This window comes from Eriocheir sinensis, chromosome 12, assembly GCF_024679095.1.
Source record: "Eriocheir sinensis breed Jianghai 21 chromosome 12, ASM2467909v1, whole genome shotgun sequence".
In the NCBI taxonomy this organism is placed as follows: domain Eukaryota; kingdom Metazoa; phylum Arthropoda; class Malacostraca; order Decapoda; family Varunidae; genus Eriocheir; species Eriocheir sinensis.
In genome coordinates, this window is record NC_066520.1 from 999,969 (window position 1) to 1,017,297 (window position 17,329).

General features: G+C 42.7%; 1 protein-coding gene across 1 annotated transcript; it reads left to right on the top strand.

Moving 5' to 3' along the window:
* The first annotated feature begins 2,167 nt into the window (after window positions 1-2,167).
* Window positions 2,168-3,934, top strand: LOC126997727 (putative nuclease HARBI1). The gene has a single exon (XM_050858974.1). The coding sequence runs from the start codon at window positions 2,264-2,266 to the stop codon at window positions 2,957-2,959; it is 696 nt and encodes a 231-aa protein (XP_050714931.1). The 5' UTR covers window positions 2,168-2,263; the 3' UTR covers window positions 2,960-3,934.
* The last annotated feature ends 13,395 nt before the right edge of the window (window positions 3,935-17,329 follow it).

Genomic DNA, 17,329 nt, shown 5'->3' on the forward strand with positions numbered 1-17,329 from the left:
CTCCACACGTTCCGCAGTGGCCATCAGTACAAGAACTAAGGTTGCTATTAATTGAACTATTCACACTGACATTAGAATCACGCTGGGTGTTGTGCTTACGAGTGGGGCTCCCACCTGTACCAGCACCGCGTCCAGGAGCCAGCTGACCCCGAGCCATGGCGACGAGGTAGGAAAAGCCAGGTCAGCAGGGGTACAGCAGGTGGTCCAGGTCACAGGTAGAGGCCAAAGGTGATACACACACACATAAGGGAAGCGGCATGAACAGTCTCATGGGCAGTCCAAGGACACACAGTCACCAGCAGTATGTGTCCCCGCCCGCAGGTTACGAGGAAGGAGTGGCAAGGGTTTCAGAAGTTTATCTGCAGAGACTTTGAGTCGCCTAGCTTCGATTGAGGTCGTCACAGCACTGGAGGGTGCTTATAACAAGAAATATCCACGAAAAACATGGACAGCCAGCCACGTCCCTCCTCTCACGCCGCCATCTGACCCCCAGCCCCTCCTGACACAGCCGCTCCAAGCCTGACACAGGGTGTGTGTGCACTGGTAGGTGTTAGCACACCATACGTGAATACTTTCTTTTTCTTTTTCATCTCTCCTCGCTCCACATGCTGACGTCATTTTCTGCGCGCCGGTTGACCCACTGTCCTTTGATCCTCCCTGAATCTACGACCTGTTGTTCGTTGTTTTTTGGTCTACAGAAACTTCTGTACTATCAATTTTAGGCACTTGATACACTAAAGCAATTAATAAATCACGAACACGGACTTTACTTGCTCATTATGTATTTATACCTTGGAGATAGAGTTATATGACTTGGCATTCCAAACCAAAACAAACCTTCTTCTTTTGACCTGTATCGCTTTTCATCGGCTCATCAACATCACTTCTTCTGGTACTAACTCCCCTCTCTGCCTCTCGTAGTTGCTACATTCTACAATTAGGTGTTCCACTGTTTCTTTCTCCCCAGTGTCCTATATCTACAGCTATAGGTGTTGGTAAGTCGTGGTGAGAGTGAGTTCGGCCACAGAGTATACCCTAGAGCGCGCGAGCCAGACACTCGGGTGCGGCAACCGGAAGTACCTCGGCCGCCATCTTTGGGAGCCCAGGGCGGATTCTGAAACGAAGTTACGGCGCCGTATCTGCTTAAGGCGCCGTAAGTCCGGCCGTAGCGTTTCCGCTGGTATACTCAAAACACTGGCGCGGCCATTTTGAGGAGAGTTACGGCGCCGCAGGTTAAGGCGGGTGTGGGCAGCCCTAAGTGAGTTACGGCCGCCTCTCCCTGCACGCCTTCGCTGCTACAAGTGGAACATACAGCCTTCATACAGGTATGAAATGCATATAAACGATGTTTTACGTAGTTATACTAGTTATACAGTTGTAAGAAGTGAATGAACTACCAGTAAGATGTTTAGTAATACAGTAACTAGGAAGTTTGGTGAAAACTTGTAAGGGGGCTTCCCACTGCCTCTTGCAATAATGCCATTTTTTTTGTGGAGTTGTAAGGAACTAGTAGATAGGTATGTTGCCATGTTCCTATGCACTAATACTTTATGGACACCATCACAATTGAAGATTGGGTAAATATGCAGTTTATGCGCACCACACCATTTTCCTCATATTTCCCTTCCTAAAGCCTACAAGTTTGGGGGGGAAATTTTTTTTTTTTGGGGGGGGGGGGGAAAGCCATATGAGTGACAGCAACCTGTCAGGGGGGGCTTTGCCACACCTCGATCCCCCAACCTATCGGAGGGCTGCGCGCCCCTCAACCCCCCCCTAATTAGTCGTTTAATAAAATATATCTGTAATTGTTACTCCTGTCGAAAGAAATGCACGTGTTTATGTTATCCATTATCAGGTGGTTTTATTTCACCTTTCCAGTGGTGCGCTGACCGGTGACTGATTATGTGTCTACCCCACAGCCATGGAACTTCTGGCAGCACATCTCTTTGAACGAAATCTGAGGCGTGAGAGGAGATACAGAGATCCACTTGACCCTCTTCAAGTGAGCGACGAGCACCTTCTGAGGCACTATAGGATGCCTCGGCATGAGATTCTCAGACTCTGCGACGAGCTGTCTCCACTGTTATCACGGGCAACAAAACGGGCTCATGCTATACCCACTCACACGCAGGTGCTTGTAACTCTGCATTTTCTTGCAAGTGGCACTTTTCAAAATGTTATCGCTGATACCACAGGACTCACTCAACCAAGTGTGAGTCGAATAATTTCTAGTGTGACCAACATCCTATATGAGAAGGCTAAAATGGAAATTAAAATGCCAACCAATATCTATGATGTGAACAGAACAGCAGCCGCATTTAGTTTTATAGGTGGTTTCCCCAGAGTAATTGGTGCCATAGATTGCACGCACATACCTATTAAGGCACCTATTGAAAATGAACATATTTATGTAAATAGAAAGAGTTTCCATTCTCTGAATGTGCAAGTCATTTGCAATGCTGAGATGCTGATTACCAGCTTCAGTGTCAAGTATCCTGGTGCCACAAATGATGCCTTCATTTGGAGAAATTGCCCTTTAAGAGACAGATTTGAGGCTGGGACCTTCAGAGATTTTCATCTGTTAGGAGACTGTGGATATCCTCTTGAACCATACCTGCTGACACCCTTCCATGACCCCATGACTGAAGGTGAGCGGCAGTACAACAGGAGCCACAAAACTACAAGGGTCATCATTGAACAAACCTTTGGTGTCCTGAAGTCTCGCTTTCGCTGCCTTCACCGTTCAGGTGGATCGCTGCAGTACGACCCCAAGAAGTGTGCTAAAATAGCTGCTACGTGCATGTGGCTCCACAATAGGTGCATAAGAAGAAGAATTCCAATGATCGCACCAGTTGGGAATGATGATGGTATGAATAATGACAATGACATCATACATGGTGATCACAACCCCACAGGGCAAGATGTGAGGAGGGAAATAGTTGAGGGCTTTTTCACCTAAATGTAGACAGTTCAGTGACTAAGTGATATTATGGTGCATATAGTAGTTGAAATAAATATCTCATTTGAAGAGGTAATTCTATTTGTACTTTTATGTTACATAGCAGGTGACATAAATATGATCTCATTTAATAACAGATCCTGAACACTTTTGATATTTTGTTACTTACATTTTAATGCTAAATATACAGATTTTTTTAAATATTTATTTCTCTCTTCCCTCAAAATAATTACCCGTAGAGTAACAAAAAAATAAACTTTCAACTATAGCATTTGAACTAGAAGCTTTTATATATATCACATTTATTTGTATCATAAATATATTTACTCTTATCACAGTAGAGCAGCGCCTCTGTGGTGCAGTGGGACGGAGATAAGTCCTGCATCCACGCTGTCACTGCCTTATCACAGCATTGTGTGACTATATATTGCACTTTTAGGATCTAAAATAGCTACTGACTTTAATAAGAAAGGTAATAAAGGTAATATCTGTGCCCCAGGATAGCAGTTTCTAGCCTGTCAAGCCTTGAACTATTTTTTCTAGTAGGTCACCTATTCTGGTAAGGTTGTCACCTATTCTTGTAAGGTGTCTATCTAGCATCTCTTGTGTATTATTTTGAACATTAATAACTCTTTGGAGGCTTGCTGTCTCCTCATGGCCACGGGTTGATCCACGGCTACCGGACTGGCCTCGTCTCGGAGTGCTGTTTGAAGAGTTCGGCTCCTCCCTGTGGTAATCATGTTCATTAGGAACATGGTTTGTGTCTTGGGACACAGATGTAACTGTCACTTCTCGGATGGCTGAAGGACCAGTAGCAGGCTCCAGGAATATGTTTGCATCCCTAGATACTAGATACAACTCAGCCATGGCCACCCTCTTGGGGGAGGTTCCTGCGAGGGGATGAGGCGTCGGAGGTTTACATGCTGCCACACTAGTTGTTCTGGGAGGTGCTGGCTCTTCATTCTCAATGGTTGCTGAAGCTGTAACAAAAAAAAACAAAAAATAAGAAAAAATGTACAAAAAAAATATACAATATATATATATATATATATATATATATATATATATATATATATATATATATATATATATATGTATATATATATATATATATATATATATATACACGCAGACACACACTCAGTGCGAGCTCGATATAACGAACTCCCTTTTCCTCCTACAATCAACCACTTGCACACACTCCATAGTTCGCGAAATCCTAGACTGGCTTTTCCGCCTAGCAACCTGATAGAAATCAGTCTACTTCTGCTGGGTACCAAGCCATGTCGGCATCCCTGGCAATGAACAAGCCGACTCTCTGGCATGTGCAGCTACACTGTCCCCATCCGTACCCGTTACTCTCATGTCCAAGCTACAGACTAATTCCTTTTTATTGAATAAGTGGCAGTCCTTCTAGACAAGCCTTACCACCAATAAACTTCAAACAGTCAAATCATCAGTATCCCCCTGGTTTAACCCCTACCATAAAAAACAGATGCTGGGAGACCTTTGTTGCACGATTACAAAAGACAAACACCCTCCACCTACTTTAGCATTCACACCCTCAGCCGATGCCTATCCCCCACCAAACCACCCTAATTAACTGATCATATTAATTCCCCTTGACCATAGTACCATATGACCTTAGTTGTCTGGCACAACAAATTGGTGTTGCAATTCAATTAATCCCCAAATAGGGGAAGTAGCTGAGAAAAGCCACTGATAGGGTTTATTGTGTATGCCTTTTTTAACTGAAGGAAGAAAGTAAAATATCTGTATAGTTTGTTCACACTTACCCATTGATGACAATTCTTCGCTATCCTCAATATTAGCGAGTCCATCGATGGCCTCAAGCTCAAGGAGAGACCACATCGCCTCTTCGCTGGCTTTCAACTGGTCATTAACATCCAGTGAGCCACCACCTTCAAGGATGAAATAGCTTTATTAAACATTGGAAGAATTTATCACATGTGCCATTGCACTTTAAACAACTCCTCCAATACAGACTATCAGTGGCAGGTAAATTAAAGAGTTCAAGCTAATATTGCCGGGGCCTGAAAACTCATCAACGGTAAACAATAAATTAAGCTTTCTCTTTTCTAGGTAAATATTTACTCATATATCAGTTAGCTTTTGTGAAATATAGTTAAAATGAAGAGATAAGGGAGGTGTTGAAGAATAATTTTGAAGAGGTAAATTAGAGTATGGGAGGAAGAGCAGAAGTGACTAGTATGGGGTGAGATACTGTAAGCAATAAAGGGGAGGGGGGGGTAGGGGGAGGGGAGGTAAATTTATCGCAGTGGTCAGAATAGGATTTTGGGGTTGAATATTTTTTCCTGATAAATTTTAATGTGCTTATTATAAATTTGACATTTTTTCCATCACAATGTTTTATATCTTTGCCCCCACTCCCTATCTAACCAAACCTAACCTAACAACCTTAATTACGGGAGAAGGCAAAGTTTATTTTTATTTTTTCGATGAAGAAAATGATCCCGACTCCCCTAACCTAACCAAAACTAAAATAACCTAACCTAACCCTCTGTGGTGCAGTGGTCAGCACGCCTGGCTACAAATTTGCAGGCTGACCCACCCACCTGTTCATCCATCCCTATCGGGTTGGTTGATAAATGGGTAGCTGGGGAAACCGGGGGAAGATAAACTGGAAATCCCGGATGCCATTCCAGCCCTGTGTCCCGGGGTAGCGAGTTCTTACCCACCACAGGCTCAAAGGGCTAATGGGACAGACATGAGCGCCACAGCCACGCACAGCCACTGCATATGCACCCCACTTTAACTAGGTAACCTAAAGCATTGGGGGGGGGGATTTTTTTTTGGCAATGGAAAAAATGCCAATTTATAATAAGCACATTGAAATCTATCAGAAAAAAGTAGTTTCTACTCCAAAATCATTCTGACCTCTGTGATAATAATACCAATTAACAAATAGCAGTAAGGTAAATATGGTGCCCTCCATTTTTCCTCTGCCCATCCAAGTACCCCCACTCTCCACTCCACCCCACAAAATGCATGTTCCCTTAACAGTTTAAGCATGCTAATTACAGCAGAGTAATGCATCGAGCCTACACATGTTAGTTTGCCATGCTTTGTAAATAAAACCATTGCTACTGCTGTAAAGATATCACAATTAGGTGTCTTACCTGTTTTTTCCTCTCCTTGTTGATCTTGGCTGCCTTCTTCTTCACCTCAGACCTGAAGTCCTTGAACTTCTTTCTCACCTCACCCTTCTCTCTCTTAACCCTCCCCACGCCACCTACTGCTACTGCAACGGTCTCCCACGCTCGGTCCTTTGATCTTAACGTCACACTGTTTGTAAGGGGCCCAAGTAACAGTGCCTTCCTTTTGGAGACCTCTGCTAACAGCATTAAGAGCTCCTCTTCCGAAAAGTTCGGCCTCCTTTTCTTGGTAGGGGGTGAGGAGAGAGGTTCCATTATCGTCCGTGACCCGTGACTCGTGAGAGAGACTGAGGTTGGGTGCGGCGGGTCACGTTCGCACAACAGCTGATTAGTGTTTATATCCCGCGATTGGTCGACGCTTCCTATTTGCCGACTAGAACTTGCCCCTGATTGGCCACTGAGACGCGGCCGCCTTGGAGCGGCGCGCGCCCTAAGGCCCCGTTACGGCGGCCTTAAAAAGTTTTGAGTATGGGAAAAGAATGCAGAGATACGGCGCCGTAGCGCGGCCGTAGCCAACGGCGCCTTAGTGAAGTTAAGGCAGCGCGCGGGCCTTAACTTACGGCCCTTCTCAGAATCCGCCCGTGCCCCAGCCCGCAACTTCAAAGTGGACGTAAGTGGTAGGTGGTGATGGTGGTGGTGGTGGTGATGATGGTGGTGGTAGTGTTAAGGATAGACTAAGGATGTTTAGTGTAGAAGAAGGTGACAGCTGAGTGTAATCGAAGAATAGGGGATAGGAGTTTGGAAGATTGTGTCGAGTTGATAGGTGGAGAAATTGAGTTTTGAGGCGTTGAAGGACACCAGGTTCCACCTGCCCCAATCAGAAATGATAGCAAGGTCTGAAGTTAAGCGTTCTGCAGCCTCCAGTCTGGAGTAATGTAATTCCTGTGGGGAGGGTCTTCTGTTGAAAGAAGCTGAATAATGCACAGTGGAGTCATCGGGGTACGAGTGGATATGACAGTTTGTTGTGGAAAGAAGATCATAGATGAATAATAGGAAGAGAATGGGAGATAGGACAAAGCCCTGTGGGACACCACTGTTGATATGATTAGGGGAAGAACAGTGACCGTCTACCACAGCAGAGATAGAATGGCCGGAAAGGCAACTGGAGATAAAGATACAGAGAGAGGGATAGATTCCGTAGGAGGGTAATTTAGAAAGGAAAGAGTTGTACCAGATTCTATTGAAAGCTTTCGATATGTCTAGAGCAACGGATAAAGTTTCACCGAAACGGCTAAGAGAGGATGACCATAAGTCAGTTAAGAAAGCAAGAAGATCACTATTAGAACGCCCCTTGCGGAACACATACTGGCGATCAGTTAGAAGGTCAGAAGTGGATAGATGCTTATGAATCTTCTGGTTAAGGATAAATTCAAGACAGACAGGAAAGTAAAACTATTGGACGGTAGTTTGAAGGATTGGAGCGGTCACCCTTCTTAGGCACAGTCTGTATGTAGGCGAACTTGCAGCAGGAAGGGAAGATAGGTTTTGAAAGGCAGAGGCGAAAGAGTTTGACTAGGCAGGGTGTCAGCACGGAAGCACAGTTTTTTTAAGTACAATAGGAGGCACTCCATGAGGCCCAAAAGCCTTCTGAGGATTGAGACCATTTATACAAAAATTTACAGATTCCCTCAATTTCCTATGGAAAAGACTCCTTCCCTCAATAATTTGTTCAAGAAGTGTAGACAGTTTCAAGTCACAACTAGAGAAGTACTTCACGGAAACAGGTTTTTACCGATTTTATTTTTTCGTACCTTTCAGATAAAGAAACTGAACAGGAACACCGGCTCAATTTTCATATGTATTCACCACCCACAGGTTTGGCCAGTTGTGATGCAGTTTCTCAAGCTGAAACAGTTTGGTTATTCATCTTGAGTTTCTTCTTATCCTGACATTAATCTTGAGTGTAACAAAAACAAGTCAATGATTGGTCGTAAAGAACATTTATTATGCAGTGAGCGCTGCCTTTACAAACGTAGCGTCTCTTTTTCACTATTCTTCTTGTTTGTTCTATATGTGGACACTTGCTTTCCATTCAGCAATATTACCTGGGTTTCCTTCGTCTAACAACCTGAAATGTGCTTTTTTTTTTCCCTATGAATCATGTATTCGAGTGATGGCACTTGGCAATTATTTTTTATGATACAATCTGCTATTGTGTATTAAATATGTCATCTTCATCTAAAACCTTGATTTTCTATGGTGGCTTATTCACTTGATGCTATCTCGATTGATTCAGTGCTAATTTTATTTATCAAAAGAATTGATGTACAGAAAGAGCAAAATAGCTCTTTTATAAAATTATCAATAATTATGACCTCGCATGTAGGTACTTAGTAGAGTTCATAAATGAAAGACAACCAATGCTTTATAAAGGATAGTTGTTAATATGGTTTATCTACTTTATATGGTCCTATCTAATTCATTATTTAAAAGTATACCAATACCTTGCAGTGCATTTCTAATAAATTGTATATTAATTACATGAGTTTTGAGACTATTACTTCTTGAAGCACAGCGAACTCTCTAGCTTTCATGATTGTTAGAAATGTGTGGGTTGGTTTGGGCGGACTCTAGTTTGAGAGCTGTGGTGATTTTCTTCTTTTCAGCACCCAAATTTCTATACAGAATATAATAATAAATGCTTGACCTGCAGTAGGACATTAACACATAAAATAGCCTGCTGTATTCGTGTATGTGCATTCTTACTAGAGGCAATAGTGAAAAGGATGATTTAATTATTAGTGATTAGGAATTGGTGTTTGTTTTATCTAATTTTCTATTTATTTCTCTATTTGCTTTTTGTGTTTATTAGTTGCAGTTATCAATGCACCAGTACACTACCTTTCAAAGTTTAGGGAATTTCTTTTGAACTACTCCTTTAAACATGTCTGGAATCCATCATCTGACAATAGGATTATGATTCCCAGTGCTAAAATTTGAAGAATTCATGTTGTTTAAAACTAGGTTGACATCCCCTCCAGCCAGCACCTCCCTCACTGCACGCTCAACAAGATGTTTGCAACGGTCCACAAGGGCACGCAGTTTTGGTGTGAATGGATCGAAGTTCAAGGGTCTTTTTCTCCGTTTGTATATTCCATCCAGATGTCTCATCATACAGCCGAAATTACTTTCACTGACATCCAAATCCAGAAATTCTAAAATTCTCCGCATCTCTTCAGGCAAATTATCCAGAAGGTCTTCGTAGAAAACTAAATGCAGTGGACCTTCAAACTTCAGCCAGTCTAGTGTAGTGTTCATCCAGGCCAGCGACTTGGTGGTCACAAACTTCTCCCAATCTGAAAAGTAAATTACAATGTGTAATTGGCTGAGACATGGGGATTCTAGTGTATTTTCCTTTGTCAAAGGAAGCGACTGAAAGGAAAATATTATTACGTTGCAGGAATATGGGACTGGGGACCCCACCAATCTGTTTGAAACCAGAAAATCTGCTGAAAAGTCATATTGTCATTTCTGGCTTCCTCTGCAAGAAAAGTCATTAATGACGACGAAAATATTGGTATCTAATTGCATTATAATACGATACGATGTTGATTTAACACAAGATATGTACCAAATAAATTATACTAAATACATTTTTTTGCTAGATCAAGGTGTTACTTCAATTCTTTTTAGTTTGGTGCTGTAAAATAATAATACTGAATATATATTCATTGAAATGCAAAATTTGGAAAGAATTGAGAGAGGGACATTCCTTAAAAGAAACAAAGTTGGAATGATGAAGCAGGAATTCTCTGAGAACGAGATGCTGCAACAGACCGGTTGGTCTACCCTGGACCGCGCTATAGTGGAGAGTTGAAAATTGCACATTGCTATCCGTACATGTTCCAAAGCCGGACACTGCGAACACATGTTTACTCCACCTAATATACCGAAACAAAGCAATCATTTATAATTTTGACTATTCTTTTTTTAGCTTACTGTATATTTTCTTCCTAGGCATTCCTGTTACGTCAATCAGTTTGATCAACATTTCAGTCGTTATTTTGAAGAAACTGTACATATTGTCCTGATTATTTAGGATATCGTGAAACAAATGACTCAAGGCCCGAAACTGGTTTTTTGGTGTTGGTGTTGAGCACCCATACATGGGTTATCTTTTTTCTTCGTCATTAAACCCGCAACAGAGCATGCGTAGCAAAGGGAGGAAATGTGTCCACACTCCCTGATATCTAACAAAATTTTGACAAATGTGATGATTTTTAACCCTTTCAGAAGGAATAAATTGTGGTGCTCCTTGTTGAAGTGAGGCAAGCAACACGCACAAGAAAACGAAAAACTGTGACTGAAGTTGGGTGAGTATTGCTCATCTTTGCCGCGAGTCAAATCCGAGCGGAAGCGAGGCAAGCGGCATGCAGAAGAAAACAAGCATATAATTTGGGTGATCATTGCCGTTTCACGCATTTTTTGCCATGGTTTTCCATATATGATATGCAGACACGTATTCTTCCACAGATTACGCTTCTCTTTAGCCAACTTTTTCTTCCACATCCTCTCCTTTCCAGCCTTCCTGCGAACACTATTCTTGCAGAGGGTGAGGCAACACCTTCATTATCGCTCGAAAGTCTCTCCGCCATGAACCAAATGAATTAAAAAAAAAAAATAAGAGCAAAAAAGGAGTACAAGAGAACAATTTGAATGTAGAGAGAGAATATTTGAGGGAGAGTAAACCTTGTCTTGCAGTTGTGGGGGAGGGAGTGAGGCCCGCTGTGCCCGCTGATTGGCTGGGAGAGTCGCGTAACCTTGAGCTGCTGTGAGCTGATTGGTTTGGCGGCAGGAGTACGGTCATGCGCGACTCCCCATTTACTACCAAGAGATACTCGTATCGGCATCATATAGTATGAAAATTCCAAAAGATGCCGGAAAAAGTAGCCTATCCGCGCAATACGGGCTTATAATAATATCGATAACATCGGCTAAGGAATCAGGAAGGCAAAACGACTACCAGTAGGACTCACTTTTGCAGAATACATACTGGTGATCAGATAGAAGGTTAAAACTTCATAGATGTTTACAAACTTTCTTTTTTTTTACAACAAAGAAGGCAGATCAAGGGAAAAACAAAGATACAAAAAGATTGCCCGCTATATGGCCATTCCTCCAAACATAAAAGTGAAAGAACATCCAAATATAACATTCAAAATCGATTGAAAAAATGCTTTGATACTTCCCTCTTAAAGGCGTTTAAATCATAGGCAGGAGGAAATACTTATGAAGAAAGTCTGTTTTCCAGCGACAAGGGATGAAAGAGCGAAGATGCTGATTAACTCTTTCAATGGAAATTTGAAGCTGAAGTAGAAAGACGCGTGTACCGTGACTACTAGAGGGGTGGAGATGTGTTCGCAGGTTCAGGAGAGCAGTTAACGTTAAAATGGAGAAAAAAGAGAGAAAGAGAGGCGACATTCTGGAGGAATATAAAAGGTAGAAGGCTGTCAGAGGAGAGGTGATGAGACGGATTAGCCTATTACTCTACTCTGTCTTAAAGGGGTGAATGTGTTGACCCCCACCCCCACCCACCCCACACACACATAAGATGCATAACGCCATTCAAAGGCAGGCAAGGTGCTTGTATATGAATAGTATATGGAGAAGGAAATAACTGGTGGAGATGATAAAGAAAGCCCAACCTTGAGAAAGCTGATTTAGTAAGAGATAAGATTATGAAATTTCCAGATGAGATTTTGAGTTTAGGATAGACCAAGAATGTTTACTGTTGGAGGGGACGGCTGAGTGTTGTCGAGAAACAATGAATAGATGTTTGGAAGGTTGTGTCGAGTTATGAGGTGGAGAAATTAAGTTTTTGAGGCATTGCAATACACGAGGGTTCTTCTGCCCCATTTAGAAGTTACAACAAGGTCAGAGGTGTTTTATAGCCTTCAGAGTTGAGTCCTGTAATAGTACCTGTTTGGAGGATCTTATGTAAAAAGATGTTGAGAAATGCAGAGTAGAGTTACTGGCATAAGTGGTTAGAAAAGTTTGGTTTGGAAAGATCATTTAAAAAGAAAAGGAGTGGAAGATAAACAGAGCCATGCAGAACACCACTGTTAATAAGTTTAGAGGTAAAACAGTGACTGTCTACCTGAGTAACTAACGGCAATCATAATTATGCCAGGGGGTGCATCGCTTCAGTCGCTCGCGCGCCTCACCACCGACGGTTCTCCCGAGCAAGCCTCCTCCCATTCAAAGTCCCTCTAAGGATCGATCAATTTGCCCCAACCATGAGTTGCGTGAGTGTCGCCTTGGTCTCTTCCACTCACGGCTGACTCGTACAGAAATAACCCTATAAGGACGATCGACATCCGGGAAGTGTGACACGTGCCTATATAACTATGCGAGTAATGATCCTCAACTCAGGTTCATTAATTAAATAGTCGCTATTTCAGCACAAAATCATTCAGCAATACCCCATGATCCTGCGAAAGCACTTGGTACAAGAGGCATCGACACGTCTCTCCAAGTGTCAGTGTCAGTATCTCACAGCCATACAGTAAGAAAGAGAGCACAAGCGACTTGAAAATTCGAATATTTGTGCGCCTGCATAGATATGGAACACGCCATATACTCGAGCGAGTTCATGCATAACTCCTCTGCACACGCCCGGTCCCTCTGTTTTTCAAGATGGAACCCTGGAGGGTTTCATCCTCATATTTTCTTGGAACTGATACGTATCCTCAGTTTTGCAACAAGTCTGTGGTTGGTCATAAAGAAGTCAGCAGTCATCACCAAATGGCCTGCTGTCCAGAAGACCGTCTATTAAACTGGACTCTAGATAAGCTCTGAAGGTATCAAATATGAGATCGGGGAGCAGCATGAGCCATGCAAGAAAGCGCCACTATAAAGAGCTTTTTTGTGCCATTACGGACTGGGGCCAACCATTAGCGGGGAAGCGGTGGCTGAGTGGTTAGCGTGCCTGCGCCGCGTCCAGGAGCTCCAGTAGGGACACGGGTTCGAATTCTGGCCGCCGCACAGCTGGGATTTTTCAGTCACCGCCGAGTACCCTAAGACTACCCACATGCTGTCCTGAAGACCATCGATCAACCCGGACTCTAGATTACCTCTCCAAAGAGAGGCTCAAAGATAAGCTCCGGGGGGAGGGCAGCATGAGCCAAAAAATAAGATGGCGCCACTATGAACACTCGCCTGCACCAGAACGGGCTGGGCCGACCATTAGGCCCCACCGGGGAAAAAGCCTAACGGTGCAATAGGCCGCGACGTAGAAAAAAAAATAGGCCACATCAAGAAAGTCTACCGGTGCTTAACTACTAAAGAAGAACATTCGCCAGGAGGCGCGTGGGTTAACTCACCCGCCGACTCCGACCAAAGACGGTCAACCCAAGGAGGCCTCCACGCAGCTGCACTTTCCATTATAAGCCCCTTGAGGAATAACTGACTTGCCCCATCCATGAATTACGTGGGCGTCCCCTTCGTCGTCTCCACTCTCCTTTGTCTCGTGGAGAAGCAACCCTTTGAGCATGATAAACATCCGAGAAGCGTGCCACGTGCCCATAAAGCCGGGGTTGGCATTCATGGATTAAGGTAGTAACACCCTTAGATTCTGCTTCACGAAGTAGTCTCTGGTTTGCCACGAATATCCCATTATCCTGCGAAGGCAGTTGGTACCAAAGATATCGACACGGATCTCCAAGTCTCTATTCAGCATAGCTGGGCACGATAACAGAAAACCTTACTCCCGATAACCGATAACTGATAATTTAAAACCTTATCGGTGATAACCGATATTCGTTAACTGGAGACACAAATATAGGCGATAACCGATAACCGATACCCGATATAAATCCACACTTCCGATACTAGCTATCGATAAGTCCGCTAGGCGAAAACGATACTATATATTGATATTTCAAATAAAAAACATAGATGAATTCAAATTTTCATTATCTGTATTTTAGAAAACTTACAAAACCTGAAAACCACACGTTGACACGTACCTATGGACGGTAATACTAAAAACGCCTGAACTGGTGTTGTGTTATTTGGCGTCCCCACCATCAAAAGCTGGCGCTTTTGTTTACAAACACTGGTCTCTCGTGAACTGTGCATGCTCAGACCAGCAAGCGTAGACCTGTACAGTCTCACAAAGCTTTTTAACCGTAATTAAGAGTTGCTGGAAGGCTGAATCAGACATACGTATAGTACCACTACCACCATCCCCGCTGTTTCTAGAACGACACTCTGTACGAGTTGTATTTATATTTACAGAGTGTCGTTCTAGAAACAGCGAGGATGGTGGTACTGTATGTCGGATTCAGCCTTCCAGCAGCTACTCTTAATGTGTTAAAAAGCTTTGTGAGACTGTACAGGGCTACGCTTAATGGTCTGAACATGCACAGTTCACGAGTGACCAGTGTTTGTAAACAAAAGCGCCAGCTTTTGACGATGGGACACCAAATAACACAACACCGGGTGCCTTCAATGCCATGGTATGCTCACAATCGAATATGGAATATCAAATTTGAGGCAGTGACTAATCATTTTTGGGGCAAAGTTAAATGATTTTTCTCTTTGATATATTGATTTTTGAGGCTCACACAAAAAATAACCTAGTGTTTTAATGTTGATGATCTTAGTATGAAATCTCTTCACCGAAGATATTTCATACCCCGAAGTTTTTTTCATACAGCACCGGGCGCCCGGGCCACGCATGCACAGTAGGGAGGAGACAACGTTTTTTTTCTGAGAGGCGGAAAAAAGTAGCGATTATCGCTAGTTTGGTTACAAAAGTAACGAAGATACCGATACATATTTAAATAAGTAGCGGATGGCCGATAAACCGATTTTGTTATTAACGATAAAGTATCGCGATAAGTTATCGCGATACTTTATCGCTGATAACAAAATCGGGTTATCGCATCCATCTGTATCTTCGTTACTTTTGTAACCAAACAAGCGATAATCGTTACTTTTTTACGCATTTCAGAAAAAAAACTTCTCCATTCTGCACGTGTGGCCGCTTCGGTGAAGAGATTTCTTAGATCATCAACATTAACACACTTGATTATTTATTTATGTTAGATTAAAAATCACTATATCAAAGAGAAAATCAATTAACTTTGCTAAAATGATTATTCACTGTCTGAAATTTGTGATCCCGTTGTAAAGAGTGCAAACAGAGACCAGCGGCTTTTGTTATCACGTGGCGGCGTGGCGCGTGGCCTTTCAGCTGCGTCTCGAGTGACGGAGTGAGTGCCAGTGTTCCGGTTCCCAGTGCTTCAGTGCTTCTTTACTGAAGTGACTGTGAAAGTGTTAATGGTGATAAGTAAGAATAACTGAGTAAGTAGTAATGGGCCAGTTCACGAGAGACCAGTGTTTGTAAACAAAAGCGCCATCTTTTGACGGTTGGGACACCAAATAACACAACACCGGTTCCGGCGTTTCTAGTGTTACCGTCCATATGTATGTGTCAACGTGTGGTTTTCAGGTTTTGTAAGTTTTCTAAAATACAGATAATGAAAATTTGAATTCATCTATATTTTTCCATTTGAAATATCAATATGGTATCGTTTTCGCCTGTCGGACTTATCGCTAGCTAGTATCGGAATTGTGGATTTAATGTCTCCAGTTAACGAATATCGGTTATCACCGATAAGGTTTTCCATTATCAGTTATCGGGTATCGGGAATAAGGTTTTCTGTTATCATGCCCAGCTATGCCCTCACCTAACTCCAGTAACTTCGTCCAAGAAGAGCACCGGGGGCAGCATGAGCAAAGCAAGAGTCATACATAACGGCAGCCACTATAAATAAGATTCGCCTGTGCCACTAATGGGCTGGGGTCGCCCAAGAAGCCCCCAAGACAGGTTACTGGCACTATAGGCAGCACAAAAAAAAAAAAAAAAAAAAATCAATCAATAAATAAAAAATCAATCGGAGTAACTTCAACAACAGAGGACTGCAGTCGGCTGGAAATGGCTACAGATACTCCCTAGATAAGCAACATCGCTCTGGCCTGACCAGTAGTAGGTATAACCCCCATTACTGATCTCTCCATTGCTAGGTCTTCTCGTCTTGGAGAGCCCCACTGTGTCCACTCCCAGCCTCCTGAGTTCCTCTGACAGGTGAGGTAGTCGATGATCCTCTGAGTGGCTCAGGATGCTCCAGGGCTCGACGAGCTCGTGTCTCGTATGCACCACCCTGGCGATTCCCCGGAAAAGAGGGTGGGTGTGATTGGTGTGGTGGGGATGCTCTCCCCCCATCCCCCAGGAATGTCAAAGTATTCTCAAGACCTAACGTAAAAAAAAAAAAAAAAGAAGAAGCAATTGTTACATCGAAATAACTAAGAGAACATGACCATGAGTCATTTAGGTAGGCTACAATATCATCAACAGAACACCCCGACCAGAATTCGTACTGGTGACTAGAAAGGAGGTTAAAAGTATATACATGAGGGTGAAGTTTAGAAAATAAGGTGTAGGTAAGCGTGGCGGCGGTGCTGATCTCCGTCCCGGTGTCTTTTTGAGCCTTTTTTTGGTGGAAGAGAACCCAATATCCAAGGACACAGGGCCAGTGAAACATCTGGGTTGTCACTGTTTACCTTTCCCAGGTTTCTTAAGAATTTTCTTGTTAAGTACTAGTTAAAAAGCTGCAATAGACAAGAAAGCAAAACTATAGGACTGTATTTTATAGGGATAGAGCATTTCACCCTTCTTAGACAGGAAGAAAAATGTTGAAATGCAGAGATGAAAAACTTTGACCAGGCAGTGTCAGCACGAAAGCACAGATTTTAAGGACAATTGGAGATTCTCCATTGTCTTCGTAAGCTTTTTGAGGATTTAGGCAAAAAAGGGAAAAGAAAATGCTTTTTTCTTATTTTAATACCAGGTATAATAAAATCGGAGGGAAGATAAGCAAGAGGAATATGCCCTGAATCGTCCAGAGTGGAATTTTACGAAACAAAGTTTAAGCGAAGAGTTCAGCCTTAGAGACAGATGGGAAAGATAGCCTGCTAACAGGACTAAGTAGAGGTGGAAAAGATGAAAAAGTAAAATTATTGGAGATATTTTTTGCTAGATGCCAGAAGTCTCTGGAAGAATTAGTGTTAGCAATATTTTATCATTTTCATTTGCTGAAAAAGTTTTCGGTCTGTCGAAGTGCAAATCTAAGCAAGATTCCGGACAGAAATGTTGAGATCATGATTA